This window comes from Indicator indicator, chromosome 13, assembly GCF_027791375.1.
Source record: "Indicator indicator isolate 239-I01 chromosome 13, UM_Iind_1.1, whole genome shotgun sequence".
Lineage (NCBI taxonomy): Eukaryota > Metazoa > Chordata > Aves > Piciformes > Indicatoridae > Indicator > Indicator indicator.
The window spans coordinates 16,618,108-16,639,123 of NC_072022.1; the positions used below are offsets into that span (position 1 = coordinate 16,618,108).

Consider the following 21,016-nt stretch of genomic DNA (forward strand, 5'->3'; position numbering starts at 1 on the left):
AAAACAATATTCCTGCTGCCTCCCAAAGCTGATCAGAGATGGAGCAATAGCAAACTAAATAGCAAACAAATAAAGAAATAACCAAGGTGGGAGAGCACTGTAGAATATTATCTGACACCCCACACACTTCTGCTAGCAGTTGTGAACAGCTGGGATCGTTCTGTCCCAAAAACCACAGGGAAGTGTCTCTTCCTTTAGGTGTTTTGTGGTGCAGGTGTCAGGAGCCTTGCTGCTCTGCACAAAGGTATTTTAAAGCAGCACAATATAGACCCAAAGGAAGCTGAAGGAAGCTCACACATTAGGCTTTGTGTTTGCATGAGAAAGCCACGAGAGCACACTCCTCTTGAGATCATCCTCATTTCCTCTTCCTTGGGGTGTGTGACTGCACAGTTACATCTCTGAATCATAAGGAGTAGCTGAGGGAAGTGGGATTGTTTAGTCTGGAGAAGGCTAAGGGGAGACTTCATTTCTCTCCAGAAGTCCCTGAAAGGAGGTTGGAGTGAGGTGGGAGTTGGTCTCTTCTCCCTAGTATCAGACAATAGACTGAGAGGAAATGGCCTGAAATTGGGCTGGGGAGGTTTAGGTTGTTTGATAGCAAAAATGTCTTCCCTGCAAGAGTGGTCAAGCATTGGAACAGGTTGCCAAGGGAGGTGCACATGGCACTTTGGGACACAGTGTAATGGCCACAATGGTCTTAGGTTGAAGGTTGGACTAGATGGTTTTAGAGGTTTTTACAGCCAACACAATTCTATGATTCTTTGAATTCAGAGCAGGAAATCCAGCTTCCTCTGTCAGTTGTACCCCACTGCAGTGAGTTTTTTGCCAGAGGCAGTTCTTCTGCAGAACTCAGGGCCATGTACAGACCAAGTGTATGTTCAGTAACACCTATCAAATCCACCAAAATGTTTCCCAGTTAAAAGTAATCCAGACATTATGAACAGCTTAAAGAATTTCACAGCTTGCTGCTTAAACAGTGTATTTGGGTAAGACAGTGCCTTCCAGATCCACATCTCCCTCCCACTCTATCCCCCTTTTTTTCTCCTCCCCTTCCCTGAAAGGTGCTTCAAGGATACTGTAAAGAAATTACTTATCTTACCTATTTCATACTGGGTTCTGGAAATCAATAGATCATACTTCAACTGGGACAAGAACTAAATCTGTCAAAAACCACATGTTAATTAGGCAAAACATTGTCCCAAAGTAGCTGTGGATGTGTGTGCATAAAAATAGTTTGACAAGCTAGTGGAAGTAGATTTGCATGAGTTTGATTAAATACTTTTGTAAGAGTCAAGAGGATACCAAGGATGACAGCTTCAATAAGGGAGCATAATTATGATTTCTGGTTGCCTGTTTACCAACAGAAATCATTTCAGGTGCTCCTGGGAGCAATGAAAGAGTAAATTCAAGCTGAAGGGAGAGCAAATAGAGGAGAAGTTGGGGGAAAGGAAAATTCAGAGTTCAGTCAAGACTTTCTAATTAATATAATCACCATCCCTGGAGGTGTTCAAGAAATGTGTGGACATGGCACTTGGAGCTGTGGTTTAATAGCCATACCGGTCTTAGGTTGATGGTTGGACATGATGATCTTGGAGTTCTTTTCCAGCTGAAACAATTCTGTGATTCTAAGTAGCGTTAGATAATACAAAAGGAAGAAAACCCAGTACCCAAAGCCTGGCAGTATGACAGTCACCTCCAGCTTCCCTGTTAGATGCTCGTATCTACATTTGGTTCAGAGGTGTTTCCAGTTTAGAAACAGTTTGGTCAAGCAAGAACTCTTCTGGTGAACATATACCACTGCTCTCAGATCTAGTGTCAGTGCTGGCAGAAAGTTCTGTTCTACATATCCAGAGGGCATTTAATGCACAGTCACTCTGCTCATAGCAACCCTTTCACTGTGTAGATCCTTGTATACAAATAACCCAAGTTGGGGTCTGACTCCTGAAACGCCTGTTCACAAAACCTTCCAGGCATTTCTGCTAGGACATAATCAGGCAGATTATCATCACTAACTTGCTCTCTTTTGATACTAAAGAAGCCTTGAGTTTCCAGTATCATCTAAAAGGCAAGTAGAGAAATGTTTATTATGTGTTTTCTTCCCTGTTTTGCATGAAAGAGGTATGGGGAGCAAATTATCTAGATTAACAATTACAAATCCTGAAATCTAATCTTGAATTGGTATAGAAACTACACAGACATCTCAGTGTCCATGGGCTGCAAGTTAGGACTATTACTTCTTAAAAGAAGTACATGTTAAGAAATAATTTGTTTATTGAGCACTTAAGGATATAATGTTCTAGAAACACAATATATTGTACTCTTTGGCAGACTGCCTCAGGGAATTGCTAGAAGCCTGTTCTCTCCCTTTGGAAGAGTAAAGCAATTTTGTGATTTTTTTTCAGCATTCTGATGTTGGCAAACAGCTGAATGACAAGCAAAGAAAGATACTGTCTATATTTTCCTTATTGCTTTCATCTCAGCTTGTACTAACCCAAGTTAGTCTTTGACAAAACACTGAGTCAGCAGAGGTATCTGAAGGCTGGGCTAACTGCTGCAATCGTTGTATCTTTTGGCATTGTGCTGCACTGGCTGGCAGCTGCCAGCAACGTTTCAGAGGAGACACAGATTTAAGAAAAGCTTGATCCTTTTCTTCAATGAAGTATGAATTTTTCCAGGTTTTCCCTAGTGATGAAGTGGAGCTGACACTCCACTATATTCCTCCATCTAACTGAGATCAAAACTGTCGCTATCAGTTACAGGTTACTCTGGTGAGGTGCACTGTAAAGAGCTGTGATCAACACTTTAAAGTGCTGCAGGAGAGGCTTGTTTTATCCTCCCAATAAAATCCAGATTCACAGAGATTATATGACTTCCTCCCAAATAATTTTCAATACCTGTTTTAAAAGAAATGAATTTAAACTGAAGAGACAAGACTTGAAAATCAGAACTGTGTACAGGTGGCTTGTGCAAACTTAATTGCACTTCCAATAGTCATGTTTCTGCACCACAGAATCCCTGCCTGCTTCAGTGAACAGCAAGAGTGCAGAAGCAGAGAACTTCCTGTGTGTCTTTGGATAAATACACAGGGTAATTGTGCAGAACTTGCTGCGTTCTGTGCTGTCCTGGCTAGTATGTCAGTGTGTAAATGCTGTCTGGAAGCTGAGCTTATAGGGTCTTTACATCCCAGGCCTGTTGCTGTTCAGCTTTTTCTACCCTCTCTCCTGCCTTCTCTCATAACACCAAGGCTATGTAGACAAGCTAGGTGCCAATTCAGACAGCCCAGGAGAGAGTTAGAGGGAATAAGTGGTTTGGCACTGTGGTCTGCCCATAAAACTCATGTTTAATCTCCTACAAACAAAAGTGGAAAAGAGAATAAGCCCCAGGAAAGAAAATTGTTTTCTGGGTGCAAAGGGAAAGCATAGTCTGAGTGCCTAAACCTGGGGAGGTGTGGGATGCAGCCATGCGTGGCCTAGGTAGCATGTATGAGGGCTGAGCTCAGTGACCACAAACCCAGCCCAGGTGCTGAGCAGGACACAGTCCTCCAGCAGTGGCTGTATCTCCTCAGCAGGACAGGCCAGTTGGGAACAAGCTATTCCTTGCACTTTGAGCTTTCCCTGCTCGCACTTGGTAGTTATTTTCCTTGCTTCAGATGTTAGAATCTGTGTCTGAGGAGCCCAGTGGTGGGAGCAGGAAGGCAGCTATGTGTCAAGGCAGTTGGCTGTCTCCTCTCCATCCTGATCTAGGTGATTCAGGCATGAATCCTCACAATGTCACTTTAAATTAATATATATGTGATTGTGCTTGTTTCTATCTTTCCTTGCTCGTTGTGCCCAGTGTGAGCAGCTTGCATCTTACATTAATGCAGTGATATTTGGATTATCTAGCATTACATTGGCATTTATTTCCACCTGGTTTCCCCTCTGTATCTTGGGCAGGTACTGTCTGTTTTCAGGATATGTTTTGTTTCTGACATGCTGTTATGCTACTGAACACTTTATCCCTTCTTTAAATGTAGAACCATGAAGATAGAGTTCTTTGTGAAGAGGGTTGTGAAATTGTACAGTAACTGTGAGTGCTGTGAACTTGGTTTTAAGGATTGGAGTGTCTAACCTCACTCATTTCTACTCTCAGCAATAGCTCCATGATGGTGGTTTTGGAGTTATGAGCCCTGTTCACATCCTAATTTCATCTGTGCAAAAGCAGAAAAACAATACAGTTGCTCAAAACCTTTTATCAACCCAAAGTCAGAGTCTCCTGGCTTTAGATCATATTTCAGAGCACCCTGATTTCCCCACAGCACTATAACCCAATGCAGCTACTCCTAGGCATCCCTCACTGGAGTGGCAAGTGTCTGTTCCACAGCACATACAGTTGTATGCTGGGCTCCCTTAGGAGCTAAACTCAGGAAAAGTCCCAGGAAAAAAAATATTATTTTACTTCATGCATCTGAATGAGAGCAAACTGTAACCCACAGGAAATATCAAAGGAGTGGCAATGGGCCGTGCTTTGTCCAGAAATTGTCTGAGAGCTTTGTCTCCTTGAAAATGACCAGCAGCATTCACATATTTTTACTTTTATTAGGATGACATAAAATGCCTTTTCCAGCAGATTCTAACAATGCACCATCTGGTTTTTTCTGTCTATATGGCAAGGTCATCTGTTTTGATGGTTATCAAAACACTGATCTGCAAAGCTCCCCCAAAGAACCATTTTCTTCTTTTTTTGTGTGTGTGTACCCATTTAAATATGAAGTAGAATTTCAGAAGACAAGATAATTTAACTGTGACAGCTAACAAAGATGAGAAATCTGATTTCGAAGCCAGTCTGTATAAAACAGGGATAAACATAAACCAATAAGCTATAACTGATACCATCATTTAGCTTTGTTCAAGTTAATCTTGTCTTTTTCCATTTCCTGTGTTGGAAGATTGTTGGTATGGAAAAACTATGGTTCCACCAGACTATTGCAGGGGTTGTTATTTTCAAGGTAGATTTGTTTCTGAGCAAAATAACAAGTATGAACCTGGGAGAGGTTTGTGGTGTAGAGATGCCAGTCCTGCTCCTTCTGCTTGCAGCCTCCAATCTGCAAGCACCACCACAGGTTCAAACAACATGTCAGTGACTAGGCTGCTCTATAGAGACAAAGATCAAGCTTCAAAAAATAGTACTTCCAAATTTTAGACACTTCTAGGGAAAGGTTGCATAGAAATAGTTGAAATTTTCAGTCATCACTAGGCCATGAAGTTTTGACTGTTGTGTTTAACTATAGACCAGACTCTGCTAGGTAACTGCACCAAAGGATGTAACAAACTTAATGGTTTGGATATGATTGGCTAATGAACAGTGAATGGAGGTGAAAGACTGACTCCCTGCAGCCCAACTTTCTTGTCCATCTCTGCCCCGGCCAGTCTTGGTAAGCCAAGCGAAATGCCACATACTGCCCATAGTTTTCCCACAGTTCAAAAGAGATGCAATATTTTTAATCTTACAAGCAACTGGAAAGCCAGAGAATTTATCTCGGACCCATTGCATGGCCAAATCATGTCTGCGCAGGAGAACACTGCTAGTGCCCAATTAACCTAAAATGAATACTCAGATTTCTGGCGGACAGCGCTGGGAACTATTTGCCACTAACTATTTGTTTTAAGCATACACCTCCAGACCAATCTCATTTGATACAATGTTGCTTCCCTCTACAATTGACACCTAATCAAGATCAACTCATCTTTTCCCCCTGGAGATGTTTGTGTTCCATGCAGAAGAAAAAGAAAAAAATACATAAAAGAATCTCAAGAATTAGAAATTGTTTTTCCAGTTAGAAGAGACCCTCTAAAGATCATTGAGTCCACAGCATGTCAAAATTAAGACCGAACCACACCACCGGCCTTACCATTATAACACCCTGTCCCAAGGTGCCATAGTTCCACAACATTTCTTGAACATCTCCCGGACAGCACCTCCACCACAATCCCTGGGAAACCTGTTACCAATGCCTGAAGCCAAAAGCACTTCAAATACAAGTACGTAAATCCCATTCTGCTTATCCTGCACCATGATAACAGTTTCTACTGTGCTGCTCTACAGGCATTTTTCAGTACTTAGCGGATAAGGGAAAAGTACATCTGCCTGAACTAAGTTTTCCAATTTGCCAAATGACACAAATGATTTTGGCTAAACAAAGATGTCAAGGGAAAACATATTCCACACAGTGAAGATACAAGAGCGATCAGACTCCAGTTCCGTGGGCTCCAGACTCTCTGGGGGTGTATGAACGAGCAGGTAATTAACCTGAGCACAAAATAGTTGGGAGGGGAAGAGTAAATTGTATGTATACAACTTAAAATGTAAGCTTGTTTAGATCAGAAGCTAAGGCAGCAACGCACTGAAAAATATAGCTGTATTATTTTACAGCCAGACGAGTGAGCTAGTTCTATTACTTACTCAACACGCTTATTCCTGTATGGGTGTTTTTGTCCCCTCACTTCTGTGGTACAAAGTTAGTGCGTGCATCATAGTCTGGAGCGTGTTTCTCATCTTCATCCTGTCCTTTTCACACAGCGGCGCTAGCCCGTCTGCTCACTGATTGCAGTCGTCCCCTGGGCTTAGATGCCCTTTGCTCTGAGCCTACATCAGGGGAAGCCAGGAAATGGGGATGTGGCACCCTTGTTACGGCAGCTAGCCCATAGTTTGTCCACACCTCCTGCAAAATGTGTCTCTCTGATAAATTCCTATCCTACAAATCAAAAGTCCTTTTGTGGAAAGGATTTTAGGACTGGATCAAGTAAAATGAGGAACTATTGTCCACTACGCAATTTAATAACCAGCCACGCGCCACGTTTGCTCCCAGTGGGCCTTCAGTAAAAAGCCCGCCATGTAAGTCCAGTTCTCTGCCTTTTGAGCTGCAATCGAGCGAAGAGGCAATTAAGGAAAGGATAAACAAGCCGGCCTGATAATGGGTTTTTTGACTGTGCTAGTTTAATTGTATAGATACATTATATAGCCATCGTTATGCATGGTTAAGAATCAAAAATCACAGGTTTGTAAAGTCTAACCTGAATCAGGAAAAATGCCACTAAGCCCTCCTCTCCTCTTTCACTTCCTATTAAGCCATCCACCTGCCGCCCCCCAACTGCTCTACCTTGCTTCCTTGGTGATAAGATTAAGTTTTTTAAACCAAGACACCATTAATTTTTCCTCCCTCCAAAAAGGAACGCCTTCATTTCTCCCAGTGTTGCCATTCCAGGACACCCAAAAGATTCAGCTACAACTGACGACTTGCTCCATGCCTAACAAATCAACACCAGAAATTCAATGAATCAAGATCAAGCAATCCAAGAAGTTGGAAGAGACCTCAAGGATCCAATCGAGTCCAACCTGTCCACACCCTACCCAACCTCATGCCTACTCTAAAACCATGGCTCCAGCCACCAAGTGCCACGCACCATTCCATAATCCCCCTCTCTTGAACACCCTCCCAGGCGAATGGTGAACTCCATCCCCCCAAACCTCCCTCGGGCGACTAGCCCACATATTTCCAATGGCCAACCACTCTCTCTGTGAAGAACTTTCTCCCTCACCCTCCCACCTAAACCTCCCCCTGGCGCAGCTTGAGACTCGTGTCCTCTTGTTCTGGTGCCTGGTATGCCTGGGAGAAAGAGACCAACCACCCCCTCCTGGCTACAACCTCCCCTTCAGTAGTTGTAGACAGCAATGAGGTCCCCCCTGAGCCTCCTCTTCTCCAGGCTAAACAGTCCCAGCTCCCCCTCCCCAGTCCTCAGCCTCTCCTCACCAGGGCTTGTGCTCAAGGCCCTCTCCCCCACCTCGTTGCCCCTTCTCTGGACATGCTCCAGCAATTCAACATCTTTCCTAAACTGCGGGCCCAGAAGAACTGGACAACAGTACCTCAAGGTGGTGGGCCCTAAACCAGTGCTCGTGTACAGGGGTACACAATGACCTCCCTGCTCCTGCTGGCCACACTATGCCTGATGCAGGCCCAGGATGCCCATTGGGCTCTCTTGGCCCACCTGGGGCACACACCCTGCTGGCTCATGTTCAGCCCCCTCGCCCCTGTCAACCAGTAACCCCCAGGTCCCTTTCCTGCCTGGCTGCTCCTCCAGCCCACTCTGACCCCAGACCTGTAGCTCTGCATGGGGTTTGTTGTGGCAAAGTGCAGCACCCGGGCACTTGGACTTGTTGAATTACAGCTTTGGGGTGACAGTATTCTTAGCTCCCCACAACAGTTTACTGTCACATGCTTCTAACCAGTCACCCCTGTAGAAATTACTAGATAAAGTACCAGAGTACAAATAAGATGCGAAAAGAGGGTATATTTAGACTAGATATTATGAAGAGATTCTTTACAGTGATGGTGGGGAGGACAGTGGCAACAGGTTGCCCAGGGTGAGGTTTTCCTGGATGCCCCCACTCCCTTGAAGGTGGTTCAAGGTCAGGTTGGGACCAGGGCCCATGGGAGCAACCTGTTCTAGTGGAAGATGTCCTTTGCGCCCATCGGTTGGGCCGGTGGTTGAACTACAGATGATCTTTAAGGTCCCCTTCCCCAACCCCAAAAACCATTCTATGATTAAAAAAAAAAAAATACCACTTATTCTGTGGACTTAACCAGTGTATTCATTTAGAGATTTTTTTCCACATAAAACTCTCGAGCAGTCTAGCTAGTGGTTTCCACTGCAGTTCAGAAGGTGACATAGTGAGCCCTCGTTTCTGAGCACCTGAGATCCACAAACCACCATGGCCATAGCTTCATGTGTTCCCTCATAACAGCGACACTTCCTAGCCAAAACACTAATTGCTCAACATTACCAAGCTCAGTCCCTTTCACCACAGGCTTTGTTCCTGCTGTGGCTCCTTGGATCTCTCTTTTCATCAGTCCTGACTGAAGCTCTGTAACAAAAATAAACATATGGCTGCAAAGGCCCTCAATCAGTCCATTTTAAACTAAACTAGTTAGGAACTGCCTTCTCTGTTTCTGCTGGAGGAGACTTACAGAGCCTTCTGTTCGGCCAGCCGGTCCTTCTATGTGTGCAATGTACCCGCCATCCCAGGCCAAGCTTCCTGCTCACAGCTGTTTTAGACCCCAGTCAAGGTTAATATAAAAAGGTGAGGCCATCCTCTGAAAGCCATGCAAAGAATTAACGAGGAATAAGAATGCGAATCCAACCAGGACAATGTTTTTATCTTTTGTCCTACCTTATGAACGTGGGTCCCCCTGAAAACAGCTAGAATTTTCTGGACAAGGCCCTCATGTGAGATATGTCTGCGGGTATTGAGAAGCGCGAAGAGCCCTGGCCTATACCTACTGCATTAACCATTTCCCCCCCAAGCTACTTTCTTTCATTTTCAGCCATCCTGGAAGATGCGTAAAGCTTCTGCACGATGCCAAATGTCTTCCCTTCCCCTATCTTTCGTAGTAGAAGCAAAATCTTATGAAAAAAGGGGGCCATTTTGGTCCCTTGAGTTTTTTGATTGTACTAATCAAAAAAATCCTGCGTAGTCCTACCACACTCCCCAGCTGCGGTGGCTCAGACCTGCGAAAATCCTTCCAGTTCCCATTCATCTATATTCCCATGAAATACCATATTAGGAACCATTTACCCCTGGGGAAATCTCATCCAGCAACCGTTCCCCCAAAAGTTGACTAACCAGGACTGGTCCCAAACACACGAAAACCCCTTTGAAAAACCCCATGTGCCATTTATTAAAGTTTTTCTCCTGTCCTTTTGATTTGGAAAAATTATATCCTCCAACACAACAAAGAAAGAAAGCTGTGGTGTGGCATTTGAATAGTCACATCAGATACCAGAACTCCTACCAAAAACCACAGATACTGTCACCACACGAGGAACCTCTGCGAATGGGTTAGAAGTAAGCTCTATTTCCACTCTCTATCTCCCCGCACTTAAGCACGCACTGAGAGTGGAGATAACAATCCCTAAAGTCTGCTCACCCCTTAAATCCAAAAGTTACCCGCAACCCCACCCTACCTACACGGCGGCACACAACTACTCATCGACCATCCTCTCTATTAGTATACTTCCTGCACCACCACAAACCTACTGGCCACAAACCATCACGGATTTAGCAATTTGGAGTTTGGAGAGGTAAAGCTGAGCGAAGCCCAAAGACTCAACTATCTACTGATGGAGATCTGTTTGTTGTCAAAGCGGAGAATATATGTCAATGTGCGTCTTTCATACGCAAGAACTACAGCTGACTCCCATCTTGGAATCTCCCAGGCTGTATCTCAGTCAATAGCAAGACCACTCCAGGCGATCGAGGCTCTTGTTAATCCCAAAAACAATAAGTCCCATGAAAATAAGGGCAGTCTGCGGTCTCTTGACTCTTCGTCATAGCACTTTATGTGTAATGCAGAAATTGTACCTTAGTGAGCGTGCATAGTAGAGCCCTGTCTCTTTATCACTACTCGCCTATTTTTAGAGGCAGTACTGCTTATTCAGTATATGAAGAGAGATCTGATTAAAAAAGTAAGTCGTCCTTCTATCCTAACTAGTCTCACCATCCATGTCATCAGACACCCAAACAATTTTCTGAAAGTCGAAACTCAAATCATGAGAAATCACCCCATGCCAAACCATCTGCCAGAATGTGGGGTCTCAGATCACAATTAAAAAACGAGTTCTTCGTCAAAAGTATCAGGTAAAAGTTATATCTTAACAATATACTGCGTCTACTCAAAACCCTAAAATGCAACTAAATGCGCGAGCAATATAGAAATCACAACAACTTCTGACTGAGCTACTACTGAAATTATCGATTCCCTTACAAACTAAATGATCCCTATATATATTGATCATCCGTCTCACAAGACTATCCTCCATCTTACACTCTTCTCGACACCGTCCAACTTGCGAATTCTGCATCTCTTCACTTGATCTCGCGCAGCATCACTGAAATATTTCTGTGCGGCTAAAAAGCCCAAGACAAAAACCCATTTAACTATTCCTTCTTTAATTGAAAGCTGCGTCATCCAATTGTTATCCTCCTGAACTTCTTTACAAAAGAATTTAATCAAAAAACATCATGACAAAATCTACCATCTCCACTAGCGCATGATCAAACTATTTGTTAAGCACACACTCTAAACCTCCGACATACACATCTACTCGCTGGGACACAATGCGCATTGTAGCCTTAATAAAATGAGTTAGTATTTTTTGAACAGAGTTAGTTCTCTTGCCATACACGAGCTGACAGTCATGATCTATGTGAGCATTGTACCAGATAAACCTGGTATGAAATAGGGTAAAGAATAATAAAACGCTTAAGTATCCCTTCACTCCTGTTATTGAAGATTCAGCTATTCAGAGAAACGGCGGAGATTGGTCGCGCGGAGTTGTGGAGTGAGAGCAGGGTAGAGTGTGGGTCCTGGAAATTCTAAACACCCAAATACACATCGTTCTAAAAGGCAGAGCAACGTCTCGTGCAAGCACTTTATCTTTCTAAGCTAGTGTCATAATCGTCTCGGATCTAATATATCACTGGGAAACCCTCATTTAGTGGATTCTTCTCTTGACGCGACTAGTTGTTCTATACTGAACATACTGCGCAACATAACATAACTGTTACAAGGCCATCTGGTTACATGCAGAAGAACTGCCTTCCTTGGCAAAAAAAACTCCACACTGATCATTGGGGTACTCCACTCGACAGGAGAAGTCCTGGAAATACCCTCTGCTCTGAAATATAGTTTCCAAGCTAATCATAGACCATTGAGCTGTTGGCGCATAGTAAAAGACCTGCTAAACCATCTAGTCCACACCTTCTCCAACCGAAAAGACACTTGCCCTGAGAGCCGATAAACCATGTCCACAGCCTTGCTTACTTCTGATCGAGCCTTTCACAAGAGTATTAAAAAGGAGCGGTGAACATCCACCCACCCGCACACGAAGAGTCTTCCCATGGGTCGAGCACCGCTGAGCTTCCGAATGCCTGACCAGATCCTTGTCAGCAAAGAAAATTATTCCTAGGACAACTCACAACCTCAAATCCTCCCCTAAGCGCTCAAGCCAAATTCCAAAGAGCCATTTCCCCCCCTCTCCTTGATTCTATTTACATTGATAACTAGCAGAGTAAGGCGAGATCAATCCTCCATCACCCCATCACCTCACTACCCATTGTCGTTCTAATGGAGAAGTTCTTCATAAGAAACGACATTACAAGCTCCTCAAACTCTCTTAGCCTCCACCTTCTCCACGCACCCAAACACAAACCCAAGTTCCCACCTTACGCCATGCTACCTAAATAAGACTACTTGTCTATTCTCTAGACCCCCTTCACACCAGCCTTGATTCTACTGTCCTTGGTATATCTGACTCTCCCAAGTTCATAAGAGATATATAGTACAGAAACAGTGGCAATAATACTTCGCACTGTACTTCTCTATAACGATAAACCAAGGCAATCAGCCTCAGTGATGAGTAGAGACGCAGACTAAAACACATTTTGCGCAAAGCGTGTAAAAGCGCGTGCTTTCGAGACACGAATTTGACAATTGATCCTATCTGCGCGCGAGGATTGATAACCCGCGAAAATGTATTTATAGGCCAAGAAAGGCACCTCGAGCAGTTCAAGGATAGAGGAGACACAAGCGTATTCGATGCACTACCTATAGTAAATCTAAGTAAACATTCAGATTTATTCCGCCTTGCCTGTCTAGCGAGTATCAAAGAAAGGAGAAAACTCAGAGCGAACCAAATAGACGTGCAACCTACCAAAAATCTTAAGGTGCTCTCCTATTCTAATATGAGATAACTACAAGAGCAAGTATATTTTCATCTCTTCAGTACAAGTTTCAAGAGCTAATTCTCGGAGTGTTCGTTTTTGAGGAGTCTTCTGAGTATTGAGGTGTACATACATGATCTCACTAATCCCCAAGACTAGTTCACAGCAGACAATCTTGCAAACGCACCAGATTAAGAGAGAGCTTAAATTTCATGAATTCTGAATAGCCATGCAGAAATAGCAACAAATAATATTTCACTGTAGAGTCATCCTCACATTCCCTTCGCCACGTCTCTGAGAGACCACTCTCGAACTGAAGTATATTCTACACAGCGAAAAAATAAAGCGCTTCACTTCTCCACAAGCTGAATGTTCCCTCACCATACTAGATAGTAGCACTCTAGTCAGATCCGGCAATAGCTACCTGTTCTGGGGGATCGCCCGACGCTCATGCAACAGCGAGATTCATCTGAGACAATTGCTATAGCCATCTAGTCCCATCACCTCCCGCTTAAAGCAGGGCAAAGCTCTATGCAAACAGCAGTATGTGAAAAGTAAATGAGCCCTTCAGTGTCTTTCACCATTGCAGAACTATTTTTGTTTTAAAATTGCCTATAAATAAAACTGCAAAATCCACAGAAGGGGAAAGTGCTGAAAACAGACTGCATTGGCAGGGTAATAAACTAATGTCACTGGAATTCAATGAGTGTCTTTGGCAGCTGGATTCAATATGGAATTTTGTAATGTAAATTCAGTGGGTTCTGAAAATAAGTTTAAAAAAGATGAAAGAAAGAGAGTATGGCTTTAAGTAGTAGATATTCTTGCTTATACTGTTCTATCTTCTAACAAGGCATTAGTAAGTTACGTGCCATGCACGCCACACAAAATTATGATTTTTTTTTTTTTAGCTGCTGCAAGGGGCAAACATACCTGCAGGATGGCAGTATCACTGGTAGCAGTGCCAGCATGTCAAAGGGTGGTGAGGCACTGGAACAGGTTGCCCAGAGAGGCTGCGGAGGCTCCAAACCTGGAAGCTAGGATGGATGGGGCCTTGAGCAATCTGGTCTAGTAGGAGTTGTCTCTGCTCATGGCAGAGGGGTTGGAACTAAATGATCTATATGGTCCCTTCCATGATTCCTTAATCATCATGCCAATGCATAGGTAGCAAAGGACAAAACAAGGTTTACCAGAGTCTTGAATTTGGCTGGAAGGTATGTACAGACATGACTGCTCCTACACAGTCTTTTCACAAAGCTTTCACACTGAACCCTGTACAAAACCAGACCTTACCACTCTGGCATGGGGGCCTGGAAACAAAGCTACTAACACCCCTGCCTTCAGCACAGTAGTAAACACACTTGAGGGGACAAGAAGCTGGATCCACACCTCCCAGCACCCCTACCCTATGTGCCAAACTAACAGTCCCTCACACAAACTCCCTTCCATGCACCCAGAAATTCATAACCACAAATCTCTGTGGGCACTGGGCAAGCTCATATGTGAATGAAAAGCATAATTTCTTGATGCTTTGTGATTGCAATCTGTGGCTGATGGGTGAAATGCCAACATGTAAAATCCTCATTTAAAGGAGGGCAAGATTTTGTTTATGAAATTAACTAAAATGTTTAGGACAATTACATATAACTCCCACATTATGTTGCTAGAGGAGATTTTTAATACCTTGCAGCGTAGAAGTTTTTGAAGCTATTTCTGATAAATTACTGACAGCCATAAACAATGATGATGGGGACATATCCCAAGCCCAGGCATTGTCAGAGGGAGAAATATCTTTCCTTAAAATGTTCATACAGAGATGCCATTAAACTGTTTAAAAGGGCAGCAAGCTTTCTTTTTCAGTGAAACATTTTTGGTTTGTGATGGGAGGCCTGGCTGGATTTTTCCATCTGCTGTGCTGGCTGTTACTGCACATGGTCATAATGAGTACATAGGGGATATGCATGTAGAAACTGGAGTCAACCTTTGCTTGGGGTAAGAGCAGCAAACAAGAGGACCTCAGATGCCTAATGCAAGGATATTAGTCAAGAGGCGAATTTACACCATTTTATTTTTCTACGGAAAATTTACATTTTTAGAAAGATGCATTTACTGTTTGCCGAAAAAAGACCCACCCCAAAAAAATCACTCAGCTCTTAAAAGGTAAATTCTGGATCTGCAGTTTAGTTTGATCAGGGCTTGGCTTCAACTCAGGCCTGAATCTGTGCCAGGGTTTGGTTTAAATCAAGGCAATATCAAACTCTCACAAATCTCTCAAGAGATATTGCAGTGTTCAAAGAAGGACAGTCAGTTGTGATTTGGAGTCCTTGGTTCTGACTCATATATAAACCTGGAGGAGGGATTATCTTATTTCTGAATGTTGGAAAACAGCCTTCCAGTCATGTATAAAAATAAATTTGAGAAATGAAATGGAGTTTAGTTGTGAAATTTCTGTTTACATCACTGCCATTAAATGGCTACTGAAATCCAGAATGGTCAAAGAAGGGGGCAAAGACCTGGTCATTAAGAGCAGTACTGTCCAGTACTCCCAGACTCCCATGGATCCTCAATAGGTAGGAGGCTGTTCCGCTGCCTGTTAGCACTGCTGCAAACTTCTGCCTCCTTAGTGGCTCATGAACCAAGGTTAAAACAAATTATTTCATAAAATCTTAAACTTCTACTTAGGATGTTTGGAAAGTTAGAAAAAATACTTCAATCTTTATGTGATGTGAAGAAAACTCTAAAAGCAACTGACAGTTGCACTTATGAAACATTCAAGTGCCTGAAAAGAAGTTATTCCAAAAGGAAGACACGAAGAGCTTATCTGATAGACAATCAAATGCTTTTTTAGCATTTCCTCTGCCATGTCTAATACCCTGTTTATTGGCAACACTTGCTCATTCATCAGCTAATTGTCAGAGCAGATAAGTCATAACTCTTACTTTTGTTCTCCATGTCTTCTTTCTTGAAGTTCACCCTGCTATTCTCTTTACTAATTTTTCAGCCCTTCTTGCACTAGGAAGAAGCTTTGCATATTCAGCTACCAGGGTAGAAAAGAAACCCCTATGAACTTTGAAAGAGTTGCTGCTATTCTAATACAACTTTATAAGCTACTGTTTCTTCTTCTTTCTTATTACAGGTGTGTTTTGTGAATTTAGATGCGAACAGAGATGATTGCAGCGATGAGAAAGTGAAGCAGGTAACAGTTTAGCTCTTAATAACACACACAGTGGGTCTAGTCAGATATACTAGGACTCTCCAATATAAACCCAGATCAAAATTCTGTAGACAAACCTAAGCCAACCCTAGAGTTTTAACCCTTACAGAGAGCAACACACCGGGAATCTATTGCCTCAACACCAGGCCATATTTTATAGCTTTTCTTACTCCCATCCCAGAAATACCCAAAGGATCATTGCAACCTGTGAATTCCCAGCAGATCCCATGTGAGTGGACTTCTTGCACAACCTTTGTTTTATCAAAGAAGCAAACATGGAAATGTCATACCTCCAGTTTTTTAAATTTTATATGATACTGCACAAAAATAATTCTGATGTCTCTCCTTCCTAATACCACAAAGCCTTTGAGAATTTTCTCATTTAGGTCTTTTTCAACTGTACTCAGTAAAACTCCAGATTATATGGTTTCAAGAAGGGGTCTAGATTAAACAGAGCTAAAGGTGTGTGATATTTCTTTAACTGCAAGTTTGGATTTAAAGAAAGGAAAATTTTGGTTATTTTGCAAACACTTAAGAAAAAACACATCACTATATGCTATGTAAAACACAAACTGTTCCAAACCTTGCTGGGATCTGAGGAAGTCCCATTTTAAAGATACAGCCTGGTGTCAGGTTTGAGTTTACATTGTCCTTTGTCAGTTCATTTTCATCATCCTGGCTTGGTGCCTGTGATTGACACAGCAGTGTGGCATGAATGTTTGGTATGTGAGCAAAGGTAAGGTGTGCTCACAGTGCCCAGGCAGTTCCTTGGTAAAGCATTACAGGTAGTTTGCTGAAACTATTTCGGCTTATGGCAGAACAACCAATGCTGGGACCTTGCTGCCTTGGGCAAGTCATCCATTAGCAGGGACTGTTTTTCTGTGCTATTTTCAGCATCCTGCTCTTTTCATCACTGTCTCCCACAGCATTCTTGCAGCTAAACTGAGGAAGTGTAGTCTGGACGATAGGGTAGTGAGGTGGATATGAACTGGTTGAAGGAAAGAAGTGAGAGAGTTGTGATCAATGGGACAGAGTCTGGTTGGGGGTCTATATCTAGTGGAGTACCCCAAGGGTTGGTACTGGGACCAGTACTATTCAATATATTCATCAACAATCTGGATGAGGGCACAGAGTGCACTGTCAGCAAGTTTGCTGATGACACAAAACTGGGAGCAGTGGCTGACACACCTGAAGGCTGTGCTGCTGTTCAGAGATACCTGGACAGGTTGGAGAGTTGGGTGGGGAGAAATTTAATGAAATACAACAAGGACAAGTGCAGAGTCTTGAATCTGGGAAGGAAGAACCCCATGGACCAGTATAGGTTGGGGTCTGGCCTGTTGGAGAGGAGCTCTGAGGAAAAAAGACCTGGGAGTCCTAGTGGACAACAGGATGACCATGAGCCAGCAATGTGTCCTTGTGGCCAAGGCAGCCAATGGTATCCCGGGGTGGATTAGAAGGGGTGTGACTACTAGGTCAAGAGAGATTCTCCTCCCCCTCTACTCTGGCCTGGCGAGGCTGCATCTGGAATATTGTGTCCAGTTCTGGGCCCCTCAGTTCAAGAAGGACCCCAGGGAACTACTTGAAAGAGTCCAGCACATGCATTGGAGCCTGATCCATCATCTATCAAGCCCTTCTCATCACTGTCCAGAGTGCTCAGGAGCAAGAGAAGGTCTCTGGGGCTACAGACAGAACAACACGCATGGCAGCTGCACCAGAGAACCAGCCTGTTCCAATATCAGCTGCCCCTGTATGGAAAAAGAAGCATACAAGGAAAGCAGCTCCTCTGGCAAAGGGTATGGATGAATCAAGGTCATCACGGGAACAAGAGAAAGAGCCAGGGATGGTCACTTGGTCTTTGGAAGATGGTCAAGGACAAACAGTGGATGAAATGGCTAGCAGGCCCTGGCAACCTGAGGAAAACCTGTGTTTCAGGTGTAAAGGAACTGTTCTGGGAGGTCCTTCAACTCAGGAAGAACATGCTCTATTCCCCATCTGTACAGTCCTGTGTTTCAGCCATGAGGTGCAGGTGCTCCCCTGTTCAAGAGAGAGACTCTGGGAGGTACACACCACAGCATACCCTGTGGTTTTGCTTGTGTGACCATGGGGAAGACATGAGGAAGTGGGATGGAAAACCCACTCCAGTCCTAGCTGCACAAGTACATGAATTCTCCCCCAGAGAATGATGCCCCAGCCCAGTGGAGAAGACCCACACACCAAACCCAGAAAATGGAAGCAGCCACTGGAACAGGAAGCCTTTCATGTTGCAATCAGAACTCCAAGCCCCATAATACTTTGTTCCAGCCAGCACTTTCATTTTGAAGCTAGCATGACAGCATCATGTTATTGAATACCATCAGCAGATTCAACTCAACCCATGACATAACAGAGAGGTTATAATTTGAGCAAATAAAAAGATTATAACTTTTTTGTACTACACTGAAATGTCAAACTGAAGCACTGAATTTCATTATGTCAGATAGAAATAGTTAGCCTTATCTGAAGATCAGCCTACTGAAATGGGAATTGTTCCTCAAAATTGAGTTAGACAAAAAGTTTTATTGTATCTAATTCACTCAGAGATAAAAAGAACAATACTGCGGGCTTGTTATTTAGACAATGAAAAGGAAAGAGTGGAGCAGCACTGAAGTGCACAACAACTACAGGTACAGCTGGCTGTCAGATCTGTGCTCCCCAAATGCCTTTGCCATCTCAGGGACTGTTAGTGCACGAAATGGAGGTGGCAGTGACTCCATCGGTAGGGGGTCCCTTCCCATTCCCTACTGACAACACAAGCACTCCAGAATCCTTGGCAGAGAAGGATTGCAGGCACTCCTAGAATGGTTGTTGTCCCTTTGTTCTGGCTTTTGCAGATAAGTGAGCACACAGGTCTCCTGTACATGCTGAAACCTCCTCACAGTGTTGCAACAGACACCTCCTATGTCACACAGCATCACTGCATAGAACCACAGAATCATCGAGTCCTTCCAGATAGAAAAGAGCTCTAAGATCATCGAGTCTGACCCTCAAACTAACATCACCATGGCCATTAAACCATGTCCAAAAGTGCAACGTCTACACATTTTTTTAACACCTCCAGGGATGGTGACTCCACCACTAACCTGGGCAGCCTGTTCCAGTGCCTGACCACTTCCAGTAAAGAAATTTCTCCTAATATCAAATCTAAACCTCCCCTGGTGAAACTTGATGTCATTTCCACTCGTGGCTACTTACTTGGGAAATGGACAAACACACACCTCACTACAACCAGGTAGAAAGGCTTCCTCTCAGCCTCCTTTTCTCTAAATGAAACACCCCAGTTCATTCAGTCATTCAGTCCACCAGACTGTTTACCAGACCACTCACCAGCTTCATTGCCCTTCTCTGGGCACACTGCAGCACCTCAATGTCCTTCTTGTAGTGAGGGGCCCAAAACTGAATCCAGCACTCAAGGTATGGCCTCACCAGTTCTGAGTACAGGGGCAAAATCATTGCCCTGGTCCTGCTGGCCACAATATTGCTGATGCCAGCCATGATGCTGTTGGCTTTATTTGCCACCTGGGCACACTGCTGGCTCATGTTCAGCCAGCTGTTGATCAGCACCCCCAGGGTATTTGCTGGGCAGCTTTCCAACCACTCTGTTCCAAGCCCAGAGCATTGCATGAATCCAGCAGTTGGCCTTGTTAAACCTCATACAACTGACCTCAGCCAATCAATCCAAGCTGTCCAGATTCCTCTGCAGAGCCTTCCTATCTTCGAGCAGATCAACACTCCCACCCAATTTGGTGTCATCTGCAAACTTACTGAGGAAGCACTCAATCATGTCATCCAGGTCATTGATAAAGATATTACACGACTGGCCCCAAAACTGAGCCCTTAGTAGCACCACTTGTCACCAGCTGCCCTCTGGATTTAGCTCCATTCACCACCACTCTTTGGGCCCAGCCATCCAGACAGTTTTTTACCCAGAAAACAGTTCACCTGTCTAAGCCATCAGCCACCAGCTTCTCCAGGAGGATGCTGTAGGATGTTTTACTGAAGTCCAGGTAGAAAAATCAACAGCCTTTCCCTCATCCACTAGGCATTGTGACTGTCACCACTTTGGCCTCTAACAAATGCATAACAGGTAGAAAATGATTGTATCATTACAAATGAAAGGTCATGAAGGGTGCATGGTGGAGAAGCAAATAAATGCAAGGCATCTGAACATTAAATACTCTGTTATTCCATGTTTGCTATTGTATCAATTCAATCAGCTCACTTCCCTTTTGGTTCCTGATTTTCAGTGTGCCTGGAGGAAAACAGGAAGGTTTGTCCAGCTCTCCTTACCATGCTTACTGAATCTTTCCTGCTTGAGACAGTAACAGACAGTGCTCCCAGTCTCTATGGAACCCATGGGTAATAGGAAGGCCCAAGTGTTTAGATGCACAAATGCAATCGAGTTGTTCAGCACATGACAGCACAAGGGATGACAGAGTGTCCTGCTGGAGAGTGGCACAGGATCTGCATTGTCACCCTTGTCTTGCCTAGTGGCTCAAAAGAAAAAATTTTAATGCTGCCAGGTCAGTTTTTAATTGACTCAAAGTCATACAAGCGTTCTCAAGGGATTCATGTAAATGGTGTTTAATTTTTATGAATATAACTCTGCAACTCAGATTTCATAATCTGAGAGCAAAATCTCTTTCCTGCTACAGAGGCTGATCAGTGTCTCTCCAAATCTTCCCAAACTCATCAGCTCGATGAATGTTCAGCCACCCAAGGAGAATGAAATTGTCCTGCTGAGCGGATTAACCTCGGGAAACCTTCAGGCTGACTATGAAGTTCCCCAGGTAGGGATCAGTCATCTCTGAGATCAGATCACACCTGTGAGGAATAGGATTTAGGAAATAGACAAAAGGAAGCTGAAAGCAAAGACCATGCACTACTTTGAGAGATGAGTGGGAGTTCACAAACATGAAAAACAACTCTAACAGAAGTCAGTTAAGTATGGGGGGGGGGGGGGGTGTGACACAGAGATAGGAGAGATCCTGCTATTCCCTCTGGCTTCTGAGG

At 43.7% G+C, this 21,016-nt stretch overlaps 1 protein-coding gene across 1 annotated transcript in view; it reads left to right on the forward strand.

Annotated features, from left to right (window-relative positions):
* SPHKAP (SPHK1 interactor, AKAP domain containing) overlaps positions 1 to 21,016 on the forward strand; it is a 52,251-nt gene that overhangs the window by 14,206 nt on the left and 17,029 nt on the right. The window contains exons 3-4 of the mRNA XM_054386214.1: positions 15,890 to 15,949; positions 20,659 to 20,793. Of these exons, the coding sequence (XP_054242189.1) occupies positions 15,890 to 15,949; positions 20,659 to 20,793 (195 nt within the window). The remainder of the gene's footprint in view (positions 1 to 15,889; positions 15,950 to 20,658; positions 20,794 to 21,016) is intronic.